General features: G+C 48.5%; 3 protein-coding genes across 4 annotated transcripts; 2 read left to right on the top strand and 1 right to left on the bottom strand.

Annotated features, from left to right (window-relative positions):
• The first annotated feature begins 3366 nt into the window (after positions 1–3366).
• On the top strand, positions 3367–6314 carry LOC120710040 (transcription factor WRKY19-like). 2 transcript variants are annotated; one of them, XM_039995682.1, is made up of 4 exons: positions 3367–3919; positions 4010–4135; positions 4323–4859; positions 5827–6314. In XM_039995682.1, the coding sequence occupies exons 1-3, from the start codon at positions 3597–3599 to the stop codon at positions 4816–4818; spliced, it is 945 nt and encodes a 314-aa protein (XP_039851616.1). In that variant the 5' UTR covers positions 3367–3596; the 3' UTR covers positions 4819–4859; positions 5827–6314. The 2 variants fall into 2 exon arrangements, with proteins under 2 accessions (XP_039851616.1, XP_039851615.1); XM_039995681.1 differs by lacking the exon at positions 5827–6314 and having other exon boundaries at positions 3368–3919; positions 4323–5228.
• A 6052-nt stretch (positions 6315–12366) lies between these two features.
• On the bottom strand, positions 12367–13167 carry LOC120710116. Its single transcript, XM_039995784.1, has one exon. The coding sequence runs from the start codon at positions 13165–13167 to the stop codon at positions 12367–12369; it is 801 nt and encodes a 266-aa protein (XP_039851718.1).
• Positions 13168–16051: 2884 nt separating this feature from the next.
• On the top strand, positions 16052–16739 carry LOC120710039. The gene has a single exon (XM_039995680.1). The coding sequence runs from the start codon at positions 16287–16289 to the stop codon at positions 16644–16646; it is 360 nt and encodes a 119-aa protein (XP_039851614.1). The 5' UTR covers positions 16052–16286; the 3' UTR covers positions 16647–16739.
• Positions 16740–17148: the final 409 nt, after the last annotated feature.

Here is a 17148-nt window from a genome sequence, read left to right as displayed (position 1 = left end):
ATTTAAAACCATCTCTACACAATAGAGAGCCGCTGACTAGATTCTTCTTGATGGTAGGGACATACTGCACGTTCTTCAGCTGCACGGTCTTCCCCGAAGTAAACTTCAGATTTACCGCACCAACACCAAGAACACGCGCATGCGATCCGTTCTCCATCAGCAAGGAGGAAGTCCCGCCGTTCTGGTAAGAAGAAAACAAAGAAGCATCAGCACAAACATGAATATTAGCACCAGTGTCAACCCACCATTCGGGTGAACAAAAAACTGAAAGTTGTAGGTAATAAATTACCGTACCCCGATGTTCCTCCAGGCTCGCTAATGGCCATGTTGGCGGAGTCGTTGCCTTTGCGGTTCGGGCACTTTGCAGCAAAGTGTTCCGTACTAGCGCACCCATAGCAAGCTCCCTTCTTCTTCTTCTTCTTCTTCTTCTTCTTCTTGAAGGTGGTTGTCTGCTTAGTCTTTGGTTGGTTCTGCATTGGCTTTTTCTTGTTCTTGTTGGAGTTGTTCTTCTGAACAAGATTGGCGCTAGAAGCACCAACAACTCCTTTCCCATGTATGTCCTTTGCTCTCGCCTTCTCCTCAACATCAAGAGTCCCTATGAGTCCATATATGGTGAACTCCTGTCTCTTGTGTTTTAGAGAAGTAGCAAAGTCCCTCCAAAAAGGTGGCAGCTTAGAGATAATACCTCCGGCCACAAATTTATTGGGTAACACACATGGGGACTCTTTGCTACAATTTTTGAGATCTTTTGCCAGAGTATGTATTTCATGAGCCTGTTCCACCACAGAACGGTCTTCGACCATCCTATATTCAAGGAACTACTCCATCGTATACAATTTACTGCCGGCGTCAGACACTCCATATTGAGCCTCAAGAGCATCCCACAACGCTTTGCCAGTTGGCAGCCGGACATAGGAATCCACCAGGTTTTCACCGAGAACACTAATGACCAAGCCTCGAAAGAGGGTATCAGCCTCATCGAACGCACTCCCTTCCTCTGGAGTGAACTGTTCAGGCTTACCCTCTTTTACATGGATCACTCTCGATATTGTTAACCATAGTATAAGCCGCTCTTGCCAACGTTTGTAATTTGAACCATCAAAAGGTGGTGGTTTGATTGATGCAGCAAAGCTAGATACCGAAAGCCTATTAACAAAATCAGGTTTTTGGATTGTTAGATAACTAGGCAATTTTTGGTATATTTTAATTCCAAATATTACTAGCAATTTCATGGCATAAATGAGTGATAATGTGTGAATAAGATATGTGCATGTGTTCATGTTATTCTTACTAATAAGGATGAACAAAAAGTTAAACCAGAATAGGTTTAGAGTGTACCCAAAGGCGGGACCAGTGCCGGAGGCACCGGTTGCGCCGTTACCAGCTGGAATAGACATGCTATTCGACTGGCCTTGCCTGAAGTAGCTGAACGATGTCGATGCAGGAAGAGGTTCGCAGTGCAGCCCCACGAACGGTCACTAGGAAGCAAACGAAGTAGTCGTTCGTTCACGCCGGGAAGTAGATGAAGTAGTCGATCAGGGAGCGAGCAGTCGCGTCAAGATGCTCCCCAAAAACCTGATTGTCTGTGTCCCGTGCAGGACCTTCAGCGAGCAGAGGTTCCGGAGGCCTGCTCTCGCTAGAGCTGTGCGCGCAGCACTAGCGATGGGAACGGCTGAAAACAGCAGAGGGAGAAGGGAGAGGTCTCCTAAGCAGGAGTACCTGGATCAAGTGCTGAAGTGTATGTTGATGAGAGGAGGAAGGGGTGGTTTATGGGTGGTTTATACCTGGACGTCGTAAAGAGATTTGATGAGCGGCAGTTACTGGTGTGATTCTCCAGTCATTACTGTCAACGTTTATTCTCTGTTTTAATGGTCTTAACAGCAAAACGTTCTTCTTATCTCAGCATATCCCGTCGCACCTGCACCGAACCGCACCGTCCGGCCGCGCCTCGACCACGGCCCGGCCCGGCGAGGCGAGCGAGCGCGCGCGTGTGGTTCACCGACCTCCTCTTACCGGCTTCACAAGTGGTGTACATGAAGTCCACCCTTTAAGTCGGTTGAGATCCTCCTCAAATCCCGGTACGGAATTAATCAATTGATTCCCTAGCATTTAATAATGGGCTTTAAATTCTTTTATTGTATTGATTAGAAGAAATGGGCCAAGCACATAATTCCAACAGTCCCAATGGTGGCTGCGTGCCTACGACGATCCAAGCTGCTGCTTCCAAGGCTACTGTTCTGTGTTATCGCTTTCGCAAACCAAAAAAATTAAAGGCGCTACTGTGATCATGAACGGCTAGTAGATTTTGAGGAACACGAGTGCCAATTATTGACAAGTGTGGTAATATATGACCGGCTCCAGCCTCCAGAACCTCGTGCCAATTAGGCAAGCTACACAACAATCCACGCAGCTCATGAGTTTCATCTATATCTACGTTCACCTGAACTCAAAATAACGGAGAAGAAGAAAGAGAGATTCTATTTTGCAACCGATCCACCAAAGTCCTTACTAGATGGATGTGGACTATTGAATCCGGTTCCGATAGCGCACCTCTTTGTTCTTCCGCCGCAAGCCTCTCGTCTTCTCCACAATGATACAATCTAACTTTATCACTCTCATGGTCACTCATTTGCCGTTCACCTCTTTACAGCTCTAGTGACATCTCCGCCACACCGAGTCGGTGACATCAAGCCATCAGTTATATGTAGGGGTGCAAATTAGTGACCCTTAGATATACCTCCAACCCTCTTTGCTTCAAAATCTTGTACTAGTTGTACTACTTCAAAATAAAATCTCATTTTGGAGAAATAGTACAAGCAGTACAAAATTTTGAAGTAAAGAGAGTTGGAGGTGCACCTATGAGTCACCAATTTATACCCCTAGTTATATGTCTCTCGCAACAGCCACCAGCCTGCATCCCCTTCATGTCGCACTATCAAGCAGACGCCCCATCCATGCATCCCTCACTCCATCTAATAAGCCTATAGCTAGAAAACATATTCCTACTACCAGGCCAAAACCCCTCCCTAAACCCTAAGTCAGGAAGAAAGGGTCGTTCGCGCGTGTTAAAACCGCATCGACGGCAAGGAAGTGCAGTTTGATGAGCAGTGAAAGGGAAGAGGTAGGTAATTACTCCTCCTACACATCAGTAGAGGGCCATCAGGAGCACGATCAGCAGCACTTACACCAAAAGAGCGATCCAGCTGAGGGGGAACCAGTCAAAGTGTGCACTGGTGACTGGACTAGCAACATCTCAAAATCTCGGTGACCAAAGACCGGTCCATCCAAAACCGTTGAACGCTAGTGATGAGTGGTAGACACAAGGTCCTTCTAAACCCCTAGAAAAGAAAAAACCCCTTTCCGTTTGGTCCAGTCAAAGCTCATACTCTTCCACCTGACAGGCGAGCTCAGACGCTGACGCCTCTCGATCCCCTCCTCCTCTCTATAAGAACCCCCCCACTTGCTGTTCTCCGATCCACTCTACCGATCATCACCTCGACGGCACACACAGCCGCCAAGAATTAAGACACGTAGGAAACTAGCAGCAGTGAAGAAGTGAACATTGAGGGAGTGAGTGAGCTTGCTGCCTGCCTGCGATGGAGGGCATGTCGGAAGACAAGTGCGCCCTGGTGGCGGAGCTGGTGCGGGTGCTGGAGATGGTGAGGCAGCTGGAGGCGCACACGGCGGGCCAGCAGGGCGGCGCGGCGGCCGGAGGGGAGCAGCGGTGCCGGGCGCTCGTGTGCACCATGCGCGACTCCATCGACAGGGCCGTGCACATGGCCATGTCCTGCTGCGCCGCCGGCGGGCAGCCGGAGTCGCCGCCGTCCGGCGGGGACGGCGGCAGCCCGCGCAGCGCCGGGTCGGACCAGGCCGGCGACTTCCGGGGCCGCGGCAATGCGGCGGGCCAGTGCAAGAAGAGGTAACAAAATCCTCCTAGCTGATCGTTGAAGCTACGCACGCGCGCGCTGGCGCTGTGTGTGATGTGATTATGTGCGGTGACGGAACGCAGGAAGACGCTGCCGAAGCGGAGCACCCAGGTGAGGGTGAGCGCCGTCCAGGACGTCACCCCCCTCGACGACGGCCTCAGCTGGAGGAAGTACGGCCAGAAGGACATCCTCGGCGCCAAGTACCCAAGGTCAGCGCCGCCGCCGCCCGCCGCCACCTAACTCTCCTCGCCTCGCGAACGCCGACGACTTTTTCAGCCGCGCTGCGCACGCACGCACGGGCGACGCTGACCCTCTCACGAGAGTGCGTGCGTTCCTGCTATCTTGGTCACTGGAAGTCTCTGGAACTGATCTCCGAGGCTCCAATTCTTGTTGCAGAGCCTACTTCCGGTGCACGCACCGGCGCACGCAGAGCTGCAACGCGAGCAAGCAGGTGCAGCGCACGGACGGCGACCCGCTGCTCTTCGATGTCGTGTACCACGGCTCCCACACGTGCGCCCAGGCACAGCACCAGGGCGCCGCCGCCGCGCACCCCGGCGGAGGCAACCAGGGGGCCCAGACGGCCTCCCCGGGGTTGCTGGAAGCGGCAGCAGGGCCCGTGCTGCCGTTCTCGCTCCCCTCCAACGCGCCGGCGGCGGGCGCCGACGACGCCGGCGGCAGCCGTCTCCCGGGCGGCGGCGCCGGCGCCCGTGCCACCGCGTCCCCTTTCGTGTCCCCGGCGACGACGCCGGAGTGCCTGGCACGGGAGGACGTGCCGCATCACGACGCTGAGCTCGACTCCACCACGAACTCCCCGATGACCATGGCGGAGATGGACTTCATGTTCCCGCTGGACACCGCCGATTTCTTGGAGAACCCGGACAGCTACTTCTGAGCAAGAATTCGACCTGCCTGTAGCGCCGCGAAACCCAATAGGTAAAAGCATTGTTTTAAATAGTCCGCTATAGTCTCGTTACAGCTCCGCTATAGCTTATTTAGAGGATTCCCGCTACGCTATTTGTATTTGTGCCGCTATGACAGCTATGACCGCTAAATTGGGCTATAACTGCGCTAAATGACGTAGCTATAACACCACTATAGCCTTATCCTTAGCTTAGTGCTATTATTTTGGTGTTTTGGACAACTGAATATTTGATTGTATGAATTTTATTATATTGTCAACTTAAGTAATGTTCTCGTAGCTCTAGAAATATAGTTATGTTTATGAAATTCGCTAATTATTATGTTTTGTATATCTATTACTTGTATTTTTCATGATTTAGTAGTAAACCGATATTTGCCATAGCCCGCTATCGCTTCCGCTATAGCCTCTTAGCCTCGGAAAAAAATGCCGCTATTTGCTATAACCCGCTATTTAAAATCATGACTAAAAGCCACCACCGGGCCCGGAGGAACCAACAAGTTAAACTCTCCTAGTAGCTCTCACTGTATAATCTTCCCTATATATAGCATTCTGTAATGCGGGTAGCCAGATACAGCATAGATTAAATCGAAGGGCTTTCTTCCAATCCCCACTGCAAGGCAGCTTGAATCTCTGAATCTTGCCACTATGCTTCTTGCACCGGCCACCGGCCTAATCGTGATTTCCTCCATGGCTGCCGTCTGCGTGATTTCCTCCATGGCTGCCGTCTGCAGCCGAGCGAGGCGCAGATGATGATGTGGCCAGTGGTCGATCGCGAGATCCCTCGATGGGACATGCCACGATTTGATCCACACGAAGTCGCGGACAAATCACACACATGTGTCCTCAGTCCTGACGGACCCGATGTCTGAATGTTCCTTTTGGATAAGTGAGTGATCCAGGTCGTGCTAGCAGCAAATGCTCCGTTCAGTGTCAACGTCCTGTCGCCGCACGAAGAATCACACTTGCCCTCGCCCGCAGGCTACTGACCGGCCCTGGCGCGCGACGACAGCGGCGACAACGACCGCCGGCGCCGGACGCCGACGCTGCGGAGCCGGACACTGGTCGGGGGGCGGTCCTGCCTGCAGGACAGCCTTTTCGGAAAGGGCGAGGTACAGTATTGTGGACAAGAGACTTGGATTTGGTTTTGCTTGCTGCGGGTAATCGATCGTCATCGTGCGACGCAAGTGTGTGACAGGGATGTATAGAATGTACAAGCAGCGCGCCATGGATCACGCATGGGCTTGTCCTACGATTATAGCAAGAAAAGGCTACCCATATATTGGTGACCATGGAGCCAGGACAAAGCAGCTGATGTTACACCCTTTTGAAATTGTACTGTAGTGATGTACAATAAAGAGCCTATTGTATTTTTTGAAAGAGAGATTTTATTACTCATATAGAAATATCATCAGTGCAGTCCGGAGCAATGTTTTGCTCCACACATTCAGTGAACATCCAACCATGGTCCTCCACAATGTATATCTTAAGTGATGCCCGGAGCTGAGAGAGAGGATTGAAACACCACTTTCTACGATGTGGCCAGCGACGACGATGCCAGGAATTTTGGGAGCGATGCACCTACTTGCACCAATGCCTGAGCATGCAGATCATAGATTGGATTTTTTATTTCATTTGTGGGGCCCACGAGTGGTACATGCAAGGTGTGAAGCTAATTTCCAACCAGTCTACGTGGATTTAAAAAAAGTTTCAAGCACTACTACTACACTGTGGTGGGCCCTTGCATTCCTCTCCAATCTTGTTGCGGCGAGAGAGCATCTGTGGACACCCTTGCTTCCCGTACCGCTCGCTGTAGAGCATGAGCAGTGAGATGATGGGCACTTGGTATAGTTGGCAATTTGGCCCGATGTCCATAAGGCCCGAGACCCGGCCTAATTTAGCTCGATCCGAGCACGGCCCGGGCCCGGTTATTATTGGGTTCCGGGCAGCACAGGCCCGATACTCGGGCCGTGCTTGGGCCTCACTGCCGGCCCGTGGACGCGTTCAGGCACGGCTCGAAAATAGACGGCCCGATGAGTAGCACGATAGGCCCGTTTAAATACCATGTCATCCTATTATCAAACCTTATTTAAATATTTTTGGGCCGCCGGGCTGCCGGACTAAACGGGCCGGCCCGGCCCAATTAAATGAATTTCGGGCCGTGCCTGGACCGGCAATTCAGCTCATGGGTAGACACGACACAGCTCGTTAATACTTTCGTGCTTAAACGGGCCGTGCCTAAACGGGCCGGGCCTCCCGTTTGGCCACCTATAGCACTTGGGCTGTTGGGCAGTGGCTGGCCAGCGAGTTCAGAAGCTTGGTGATGTCCATTCAGTTTCTCGTATGTCAGGCGTGCTGCGGCCATTGTGTTGTGGTGGCTGTTGCTAGCAAATCCGTCGAAGTAGGCATCAGGTGCGAGTAGCAGGGTTTAATTTACCGACCGGTCCGGTCAAACCGGCGGGGTCCGGTACCGGTATACGGACCGGTTTGGCCAGAAACCGGTGGAAACCGGTCAAATTCAAATTCAAATTCAAAATCGCATGTTCAACCGGTTCTGACCGGTTTACCGGTCGGTTTGACTGGTAACCGGTCAAATTCAAATTTTTTTCTTTTTTGGTTTAAATTCAAATGCCCGCAAAGTATACTAAATAAATATTTGTATAATATATTTTAGTCTAAATAAACCATCCAACCCTCTTTTGGACTACTTTTCCATTGTATTTGTATATTTTTATATACACGTTTTTTTGTTTAACTTCAAATCCCCGCAAACTATACTAAATGAATGAATTTTTGAGAAAATTTGACACCATTAAATTCGTCGCACCTTGAAGTATGTTTAGGAATTTTTTAAGAATTTTTTATTTTTTTGAATTCAAATTCAAATTTTGAATTTGAGCCGGTTTGGTACCGGTCCAAACCGGAACCGGGCCGGACCAGTTTGACCGGTAACCAGTCAAACCAGACCGGTTCCCACCGGTTTGGGGAACCCTGGCGAGTAGTGGGCGTTCTTGCCGTTCTTGCACATGGCCCTTGATGAAGTAGTGGCGGAGGGGGCACTGCATCGACAGGCCGTTCACTCGCCGAGCTGCCATTGTGGAACGCGTGCTACTCATCAGTGGCAGCACTGACCAACAAGGTGTGTCTTGCCGCGCCTTGTTCACCGGCGCGGTTTTGCGACGGGGACGGCGGTGGTGGGCAACAAACGGTGCACATACATATTCTATGATCATGCGGTGCGGCGTTAGCTGGTAAAATTTATTGCGGTGGAACATGTCCATCCAGATTCGAGCCTTCGATTTATGTAGGTGCTCATATATTTTTTGGATTGTTGTTCACTGGTACATTTCTTTCCGTGGTTATTAGCGACATGCCCGTTGACATTGAGGTATAAATTTGTCCATTTCGAAGATTTGCCGGTTTAGTCTTTCAAAGATACTTATAGATGTAGGGTACATGCTCTACATGCTGTTAGACTATATGGATCGATTAGGCATAGATCTAGCAGGGTGTTCTTCACTAACTTGAATAAACAATGGGTGTTCTTGAGTACAAGAACGAGAGGGGGGGATGTGTAGACCAGAGGCTTCGGCGTTGTTGGCCATTGAGTCGGTGCGGTGGACGAAGTCGACGGCGAGCTTTGTGTAGCGGTGGTTGGCGGCGCAGGGGCGTCGACGTCGCAGCGGGAGGGGGGGTCGAGGTGGTCGGCCGGAGTCACAGACGAGGGACGTCGGAGTGGTGATGCAGAGGCGGCGGGACGGCGAGGTTGACAGCGCTTCCCGTCGCTTCAGCGCCCTCGCAGATCGGATCGCGAAATGTCAGTGGGTTTAGAGGACACGGTAAACTTTGGTATGCGTGCCTCTGGCCCCCACTCTTGCTTTTATTTGGCACTGCGCGATGGGGGCCCGTCAATCACGAGTTGATTGAGCGCCCCCCCCCCCCGATCAGGGCGCGAGATTTGGGGCTTGACCAACCGTTGGGCAGGTCAGAGATCAATACTAACATTCTCCCCTATGATCTCAACTTACTTTCTTACTACTCACATTCCATCCCATCATAGATAAACGCATAGAGCATGCCTCGTCACAATGGTTAATACCATTGGATTAACAGCCACAACGCACCTTTCTACTTAGAACAGAAACTTAACTTTTGGGCCCTTACTTTTCAGGAATCATAGGCCTTCTCTTAAACCCATTCCGGCTAAGTGTTCTCTGAACACATTAGGTGGGAGGCCTTTTGTGAGCGGATCCACTAACATCCTCTTTGTGCTTATATACTCAAGACTAATGGTATGATCCTAGATTTGCTCTTTAACAACATAAAATTTAATGTCAATATGTTTGGCAGCACCACTTAACTTGCTGTTATGAACGTAAAATACCGCAGGCTCATTGTCGCAGTACATCTTTAATGGTCTCTCTATACCGTTGACCACTTTCAAACCGGGTATAAATTTCTTTAGATGATGCAGTAATTGACTGTTTGAAGCTTTTTCACGATATAGCTCCACCTGCGAGAGTAAATACATAACCTGACGTGGATTTTCTATCATCTATATCTCCCGCAAAGTCTGAGTCTGAATAACCCTCTACTTGCAGGGAATCATCTCCTATATGTCAATATGAGGCCTTTTATGCCTTGCAAATACCGCAAGGTTTTCTTAACTATTTTCCAGTGTTCTATCCCCAGATTACTTTGGAATCTTCCAAGTACCCTGGTAACAAAAGCTAAGTCAGGGCGAGTACATACTTGAGCATACTGTAGGCTTCCTACAGCATAAGCATATGGTACCACTTTCATTTGATCTATCTCATACTGATTTTTGGGACACTGAAATTTCCCAAAATTATCGCCCTTGACTATAGGAGCAGGTGTTGGCTTACTCGCATGCATACCATATTTCTTTAGTACTTTTTCTAGGATGCACTCTGCGATAATCCTAAAACCCCTTTCTTCTATCTCGATGAATCTCAATTGCTAGAACAAATGATGCTTCACCGAGATCTTTCATATCGAACTTGGAGGACAAGAATTTCTTTGTCTCCTGTAGTAGATTAATATCACTGCTGGCAAGCAGTATATCGTCCACATACAGAATAAGAAAAATATATTTTCTGTTCTTAAACTTTTCATAAATGCAATTGTCCTCCTCATTTTCTTTGAACCCAAATTTTCTTATAGTTTCATCAAATTTAAATACCACTTTCTGGAGGCTTGCTTTAATCCATAAATAGATTTCTTTAGGGGGTATCCCATTCTTTCTTTTCCTTCCACGACAAAACCTTTGGGTTGTGCCACGTAAACATTATCATAAAGATTCCCGTTTAGGAACGCCGTTTTCACATCCATTTGATGCAACTCTAAGTCATAGTGTGCCACTAGCTCCATTGTGATTCTGAAGGAATCCTTACATGAGACAGGAGAAAATATCTCGTTGTAATCTATTCCTTCTCTCTGTGTGAAGCCTTTTGCCACAAGTCGCGCTTTATATCTTTCTACATTCCCTTTAGAGTCACATTTCGTCTTGTAGACCCACTTGCAGCCTACTGTTTTGGCTCCTTTAGAATTTTTTTCTAAAACCCATACATCGTTGGTGCTCATTGATCTCATCTCATCTTTCATAACCTCTAACCATTCATATGAGTGAGTGCTTCTTATGGCTTCTTCAAATGAAGTGGGATCACCCTCCATTTGAACTTCCTCGCTATTATAGACTTCATAATCGTCTGAAATAGCACGCTTTCTTACTCGTTGAGACCTTCTAGGGGCCTCGACTACTGGCACTTCTATCTGCACTTGGGACTGTTGTTCCTCCCCTTCATCTGCGGCAACTGGTTCTAACGGATTCTGAAGGACAGGTTTCTCATTCTCATTTATTGCCACAACCGGAGAACTAACAACAGGTGCTGGCACTACAGTATTCTGTACTGTTGGTGCAGCAACGACAGGTACAGAGAAAAAGGGTTCATGAATCATCGGAGTGGGCGCATAGACCCGCTTCTCCTCAAGATCAATTTCTCGTGGTACCATGCTCCCCCTGATCGTTTGTTCCTTCAAAAAGACAGCATGTCTCGTTTCTACAAACTTTGTGTCTATCTGGGCAGTAGAAACGATAACCTTTCGACTTTTCTAGATAGCCAATGAAATGACAACTAACTGTCTTAGGATCTAGCTTCCCAATGTTTGGGTTAAATACTTTCACTTCAGCTGGACAGCCCCACCACATGTAAATAATTTAATACGGATTTTCTCTCTGTCCATAACTTATACGGTGTTTTAGGCACCGACTTGCTTGGTACACGATTAAGAATATGGATGGTGGTTTTAACGCCTCCATCCACAAATTAATCGGTAATGTGGAGTAACTCATCATACTTTTCACCATATCCATTAAGGTACGGTTACGTCTTTCAGCTACTCCATTCTGCTGAGGTTCGCCTGGTGTAGAATATTGGGCTACTATTTCATTTTTCTGTAGAAACCTCGCAAAAGGTCCAGGAACTTGGCCATATGGGGTATGTCGACCGTAGTACTCACCTCCACGGTCGGATCTTACTATCTTTATCTTTAAGCTGTGCTGATTTTCTACTTCAGCCTTGAATATTTTAAATTTATCTAATACCTCTGATCTTTCTTTGATTGGATAAATGTAGCCATAACGCGAATAATTATCTGTAAATGTTATGAATGAATCATAACCGTCCACAGACTTTATGGGAAATGGACCACAGATGTCTGTGTGTACTATCTCCAACCCCCCCCCCCCCACACACACACAGTGTTTGGCTCCTTTCTTTATTTTTTGACATACTTTCCCTTAATGCAATCGATGCAATATTCTACATCTGAAAAGTTTAATGGATGGAGGATATTTTCTTTAATCAAACGCTCAATTCTTCCCCTCGAAATATGGCCTAAACGACAGTGCCATAATTTCGCTGACGTCTCGCTATCGCATCATTTGCGTTTATTCTTTCCATTCATAGATGAGGAAGACTCAGTATTGCACACAATATTACTATCATTGCATACAACATTCACATTCTCATGCACGGACAACATATAAAGTTTGTCTCGTCAGAAGGCGAGACCAACACACTTATTATTAAACTAAATCTCACATAGTTCTTTGCCAAAATGGCAATCATAACCATCATCCGCCAAACATGAGACTGAAATTAAGTTTCTAGACAAAGAGGGTACATAAAGATGAGTTTAGAGCCATTGCTTAAATCTAATGTGAGAACTCCAATTGCTTCAGCATCGGCTCTAACTCCATTGGCCACCTTAAGCCATCTTTCTCCTCTTTGTAGGGTCCTCCTCGTACTTATACCCTGTAAAGAATTGGCAACATGAACAGCTGCACCTGAGTCAATCCTCCAAGTAAATTTTTCATAACTAAAACACAAAGTTTCATCTATGAATGTAACTAAATCTTTCTCACCTTTCTTGAGGCAGTGTTTCAGGAATCCTGGGCAGTCTTTCTTTTGATGTTCCTTTGAGCGGCACCAATAGCACTCATCCTTTTCTGCAGGTGGCTAATCTTTTTTTTGGAGCCTTGTTGGGTGCATGAGAAGAGGAGCCTTTTTCCCACCGAGGTTTCCCCTGGGGTTTAGCGACCTTATCTTGAAAGTCCTTTTTCTTGATGTTGTGCTTCACAAAGCTGAGAGAGTCACCATGTGAAGCCTTAAGCCTAACCTCTTCTTGCACACACATAGCAATGAGCTTCTCCAAGTCCCACTGCTCTGGACTGATGTTGTAGTTAACAACAAAAGTCTCAAACTCTCTTGGCAAGGAAGCTAGAACCAAGTGGACAATGAAAGGAGCTGGAAGCTTCATTTCCACATGAAGCTTAGATGCCATGTTACTCATCTTCAGAATATGCTCTCTTATGCCCCCACCAATGTACTTGCTAACAACCAACCTCTGAATCAGAGTCTGAGCATAAGCTTTTGAAGAGCCAACAAATTGACTCTCCACTTTCTTGAGGTACTCAACTGCAGTGGGAGCATCTGGGATTGCTCCCCTTATGGTGTCCACTATGGAGCCCTTGATAACCATCAAGCACTTGCGGTTGGATGAGTTCCACTTAGTTTTCTCTAGATCATGCTTCATTTGCACAACAGCATGTGCCCTTTCTCTTTCCTGCCAATCACAAGCAGTCTCACTCTGACCCCTCACCGGTGCCACAGGAGCTGTGGGACACGGTGTGGTAACAACTAAGTCAATGTCTGCCAGTGCAAGTGCCATCTCAACTTGCTCTGTCCACTTGCTGTAGTTTCCTCCATTGAGAGGCTCAATGCTTGAGATGAGGTTCATGGGGTTGGAGCCTGAAACAAAATCAGAAAAGTGAGAACTTCAATATTATAATAATAATAATTGCATATCTCAATTTAATGTTGGTCAAAATTAAGACATACAATTAACTTGCTACATTAATTCTAAGTCACCGTTGGGCAGAAATAAAATAAATGCATGAAAAACTCAATTGAATAACATTACAATATTGCTATAATCAACTTTGATCAGAAAATAAAAATATCATAATTAACTTAATTATTTAAACACTTACTCCTCTAATTAAAATGTCCTGTTGGTTCTAAAATAATTAGAGGATGAACTTAAACATAGCAGCGGAAACATGAAAATAACTTGTTCTTATTCAGAAGCATCTAACTGAACTTATCTACTCTCTAAAAAAATTAATCACGTTGGTGCAGAATTAATTAGAGAGGCAAAAAACTAGACTTAAAACCATCAAGTAAAGCTTCTGAAGAATAAAACTAAAAGAACTTGGGCTTCATTTGAATGCATCCCGGCTCGGCGGCCAAGTGGCCGCTCGGCCTGCTCTCCCCCCCCCCCCCCCCCCCCCCCCGCGTCCCAGGCCGCAACCTGGGCCTGGACCGGGTTTCCTCTCCCCCGCCTGGGCCTAAAATGGCCCGTTAGGCGGTCGGACACCGACGACCGTCCGGATCAAATCCGACGGCCATCCGGCAAACTCGCCGGATCAAAACCGCCTGCCGGCGGCCGGCCTCCCAAACCCTAACTCATTTGCTCTCTCCTCCCCTTCTTTCTCGGCGTGAATGGTGGTGGCGGCCCTCTGCGGCTCGCTTGAGGAGGATGCTCGGCGCCACCGCAAGCGCTTGCACGTGCGCGAGCGCGTCGCCGTCGAGCGGCCTGGCGGTGGTGCCCTTGGCCCCCCCCCCCAGGCCGCGCGCAGAGGCGGCTCGGGTCTCACCCGCACGGCGGCGGTCAAGCGCCGGCGAGCCGGCGCGTCTAGGTGGCTATCCCGCGCGGCGAGGAGCGGGAGGCGGTGACGGCCGGCGAGATCCAGGTAGGACCCGCGACTGCATACACTTGCTACGGTTATGCAGAGGCGGAGGGACGGCGAGGTTGACAGCGCTTCCCGTCGCTTCAGCGCCCTCGCAGATCGGATCGCAAAATGTCGGTGGGTTTAGAGGACACTGTAAACTTTGGTATGCGTGCCTCCGGCCCCCACCCTTGCTTTTTATTTGGCGCTGCGCGACGGGGCTCGTCAATCACGAGTTGATTGAGCGCCCCCAATCAGGGCGTGAGATTTGGGGCTTGACCAACCATTGGGCGGGTCAGAAATCAATACTAACACATGCGTGTTTATAAGTGCCTAGATAGGTACTGTATTTTGGAGAAAAAAAAAAGAACAGTTCAGTTCATTGATCCCCTAGTACGACGATGCACGATGAACGAGAACTGAGCATGGGCCAAACCGGGCCCAAGAAACTAAAACATTGTTGGTTTCAGCCTAATATTGGCTGCCGGGCCTGGCCCTAATAATAATAACTCAACTGGCCAACTGGACATAAATCAGAATTCTATTAATAACCGGCCACGCCCGTCGCACCGATGCCCTGGGCTCTGTTTCTTTTTTCCGTTACCCAAAATGGGCTGGAACAGATCATAGAATTGCTTTTCCCAAAAGGTTGTATCGACCAGTTACATCCAAACATGCTAGTTGATTGTAACATGCAGCAGCTTAGTTATTATACTTGAATAGTTCCCCTCACTTGGATGCTCCATTAGGACTAACTAGGATTCAAACTCGACATCATATATCGACCATTGGCACCCTTTAAAGTCTAAGCTGATGTGGAAGTTGAACGATTCACATATAGTTCAACATAAGTAGAACTAAAATCTACATGTCCAGAGAGACTGAAACAAAGGTTCAAAACGAACCAACTTATACCAAGGAACACAAAATGCAACAAATTAAAAGAAAATAAAGACTATAGATGCAATATGCCTCACTTTAGCGGTTTAGCCACACGGACATGTGGGAGCCAATATAAGTTAGGTACGAGACATACATACAAACATAAACATAGCATCAATCATACAAGTCACCCATCGACGATCTCATCCGACTAACCAATATAATATGTGGGCGGCAACAACTCCATTAAGGCGGCTATACGCCGCCTCACTGCTATGCTTATCTTCCGCAACCAATGACGATTACAATCTGTACTTCTCTAGCTTACTCCAGACTCCAGTGCGACAGATCGAAGATATCATTGATCAATTCGTGAGATAGAACGCGAAAGAATCTGTCGTCCAGTGATTACAAGAGTTTCGGTAGCACCTCAGGTTCTGAGTTTGACTGAGCAGCGAACTTTCAGTGGCTGGCAATGTTCCAGTTGATAACGTAGCATCCATGGTGACTTTATCAATCTCAAGAATTTTCCGATTCAGTCTTCGAAGATGCTAGTAGGGGTAGGACGTGCGTTGATACAGACGAGTGTCGTGCTTTGCGAGTATTTCAGTTTTGTAATTGTAATTAAAAAAATTATGAGACAGTCACCGGAGTCCACAGATCACAACCAATTTTCTGGACCAGGGAAGTTGTTCGGTCCGAAACATGAAATGCATGCACCTCGACGCCTCGGCAGTAAGGTTTTAAATCGCCGACTAAGACGTTTAGCGGCAGAGCTGCCGTTATAGCATTTAGCGGGCTATAGCCGGAATTTAGCGGGCTATAGCCGGCTTTAGCGGGCTAAATGCCATAGCGGAAGCTATAGCCGGCTATTTAAAACCTGACTCGGCAGCCAGCAGATGCGGCCCCACTAGAGGGACCCGACCGGCACCATTTATTCCTCATCATGGAATTAGGAATCTGACGCTGTCGTCCACGTACGGATCGAATCATCACACATGATCAAACGGGCAATCTGTAATTCGTATCTGATATCTGCAGGGTGTCCACAAGTCCAGAACGTAAGAGAGCTTCCTCTCCAGCACCACCGGCCAGTCCACCACACCGTCTGCTTCCTCCTTCCTCTCCCTGCGTAGATAGAAGAGGTGACCGGACATGCGCACGGCTCTGAAAGTCTGAGGTCTCTGACGATAGCTCGCGCGCCCTGGGCTTTGGATTAGCCTCGTAGCCTATTCAGATCTCCAGCATGGAGCAGCAGGAGGCAGGAGGAGGAGGTGACCTGCAGCAGCAGGTGATCAGTGGGAAGGAGGAGGGGCTGGTGCTTGCCACCTGGGACTGCGGGAGCCCGCTGTACGACTCCTTCGAGCTCGCGTCGGTGCACCGCGTCCTGGAGAGCCACCTCATGGTCCTCCCGTTCCCCGGGGACGACGCGGCGTCGCGGTCCCGCCGTCTCGAGCGTCGGGGCGGCAGCGGCACGGCGCCGCCGCCGCCTCACGAGACCAGTAACCGCAGCGCGGTGAGGAGGTGGCGGAAGGTGGGGCGGTGGAGGGGGAACAAGGCCGCGGCGGCAGTATTCAGAGCTGTTACGTGTTGGGGGAAGTTGTAGGGTGAGCGGCGATTCTGTATAGGATGAATACATCATGTTTCCTGAAAACTACTGATTGTTGTCTGAATTTGAATCGGCTATTGCTTTTTGTTATTGTGCTATGTTGTGCTGTTCAGCACTCACGGGATTCCTTTTCATTTTCATTTGTTGTGTGCGGAGTCCTTCTCGCACTGGGGCTGGGATTCCGGCCGTAGCGTTGATGACCTGCAAGCTGCTACCTTCATTGGCAACACTGGCAGCGTCTTCTACCATAGATTTAGCATTGCCACCAAGTGTCGTGGCTGCAACTTGGATTTGGGCCTGACGAGCAGCTAGCAGCTGGAGCCTCCTTTTCCTGTAAAATCGGCAATTGCTTCCCCAAAGACAACCTTATCTTTGACAGAGACTAGGAATAACCCAGTTCTTTTCCAGAAAGCATGGGTTTCTGGAACTGACACCATATCGTCCAATAATTCAGCTAACTGCAAGAAGCTCGTCCGAAGGCTCTCTGCATCAGTGTTCA

The sequence above is a fragment of the Panicum virgatum genome, chromosome 5K, assembly GCF_016808335.1.
Source record: "Panicum virgatum strain AP13 chromosome 5K, P.virgatum_v5, whole genome shotgun sequence".
Lineage (NCBI taxonomy): Eukaryota > Viridiplantae > Streptophyta > Magnoliopsida > Poales > Poaceae > Panicum > Panicum virgatum.
Note: the sequence above shows the minus strand (reverse complement) of the source record. Positions and strands in the feature narration are given on the sequence as shown.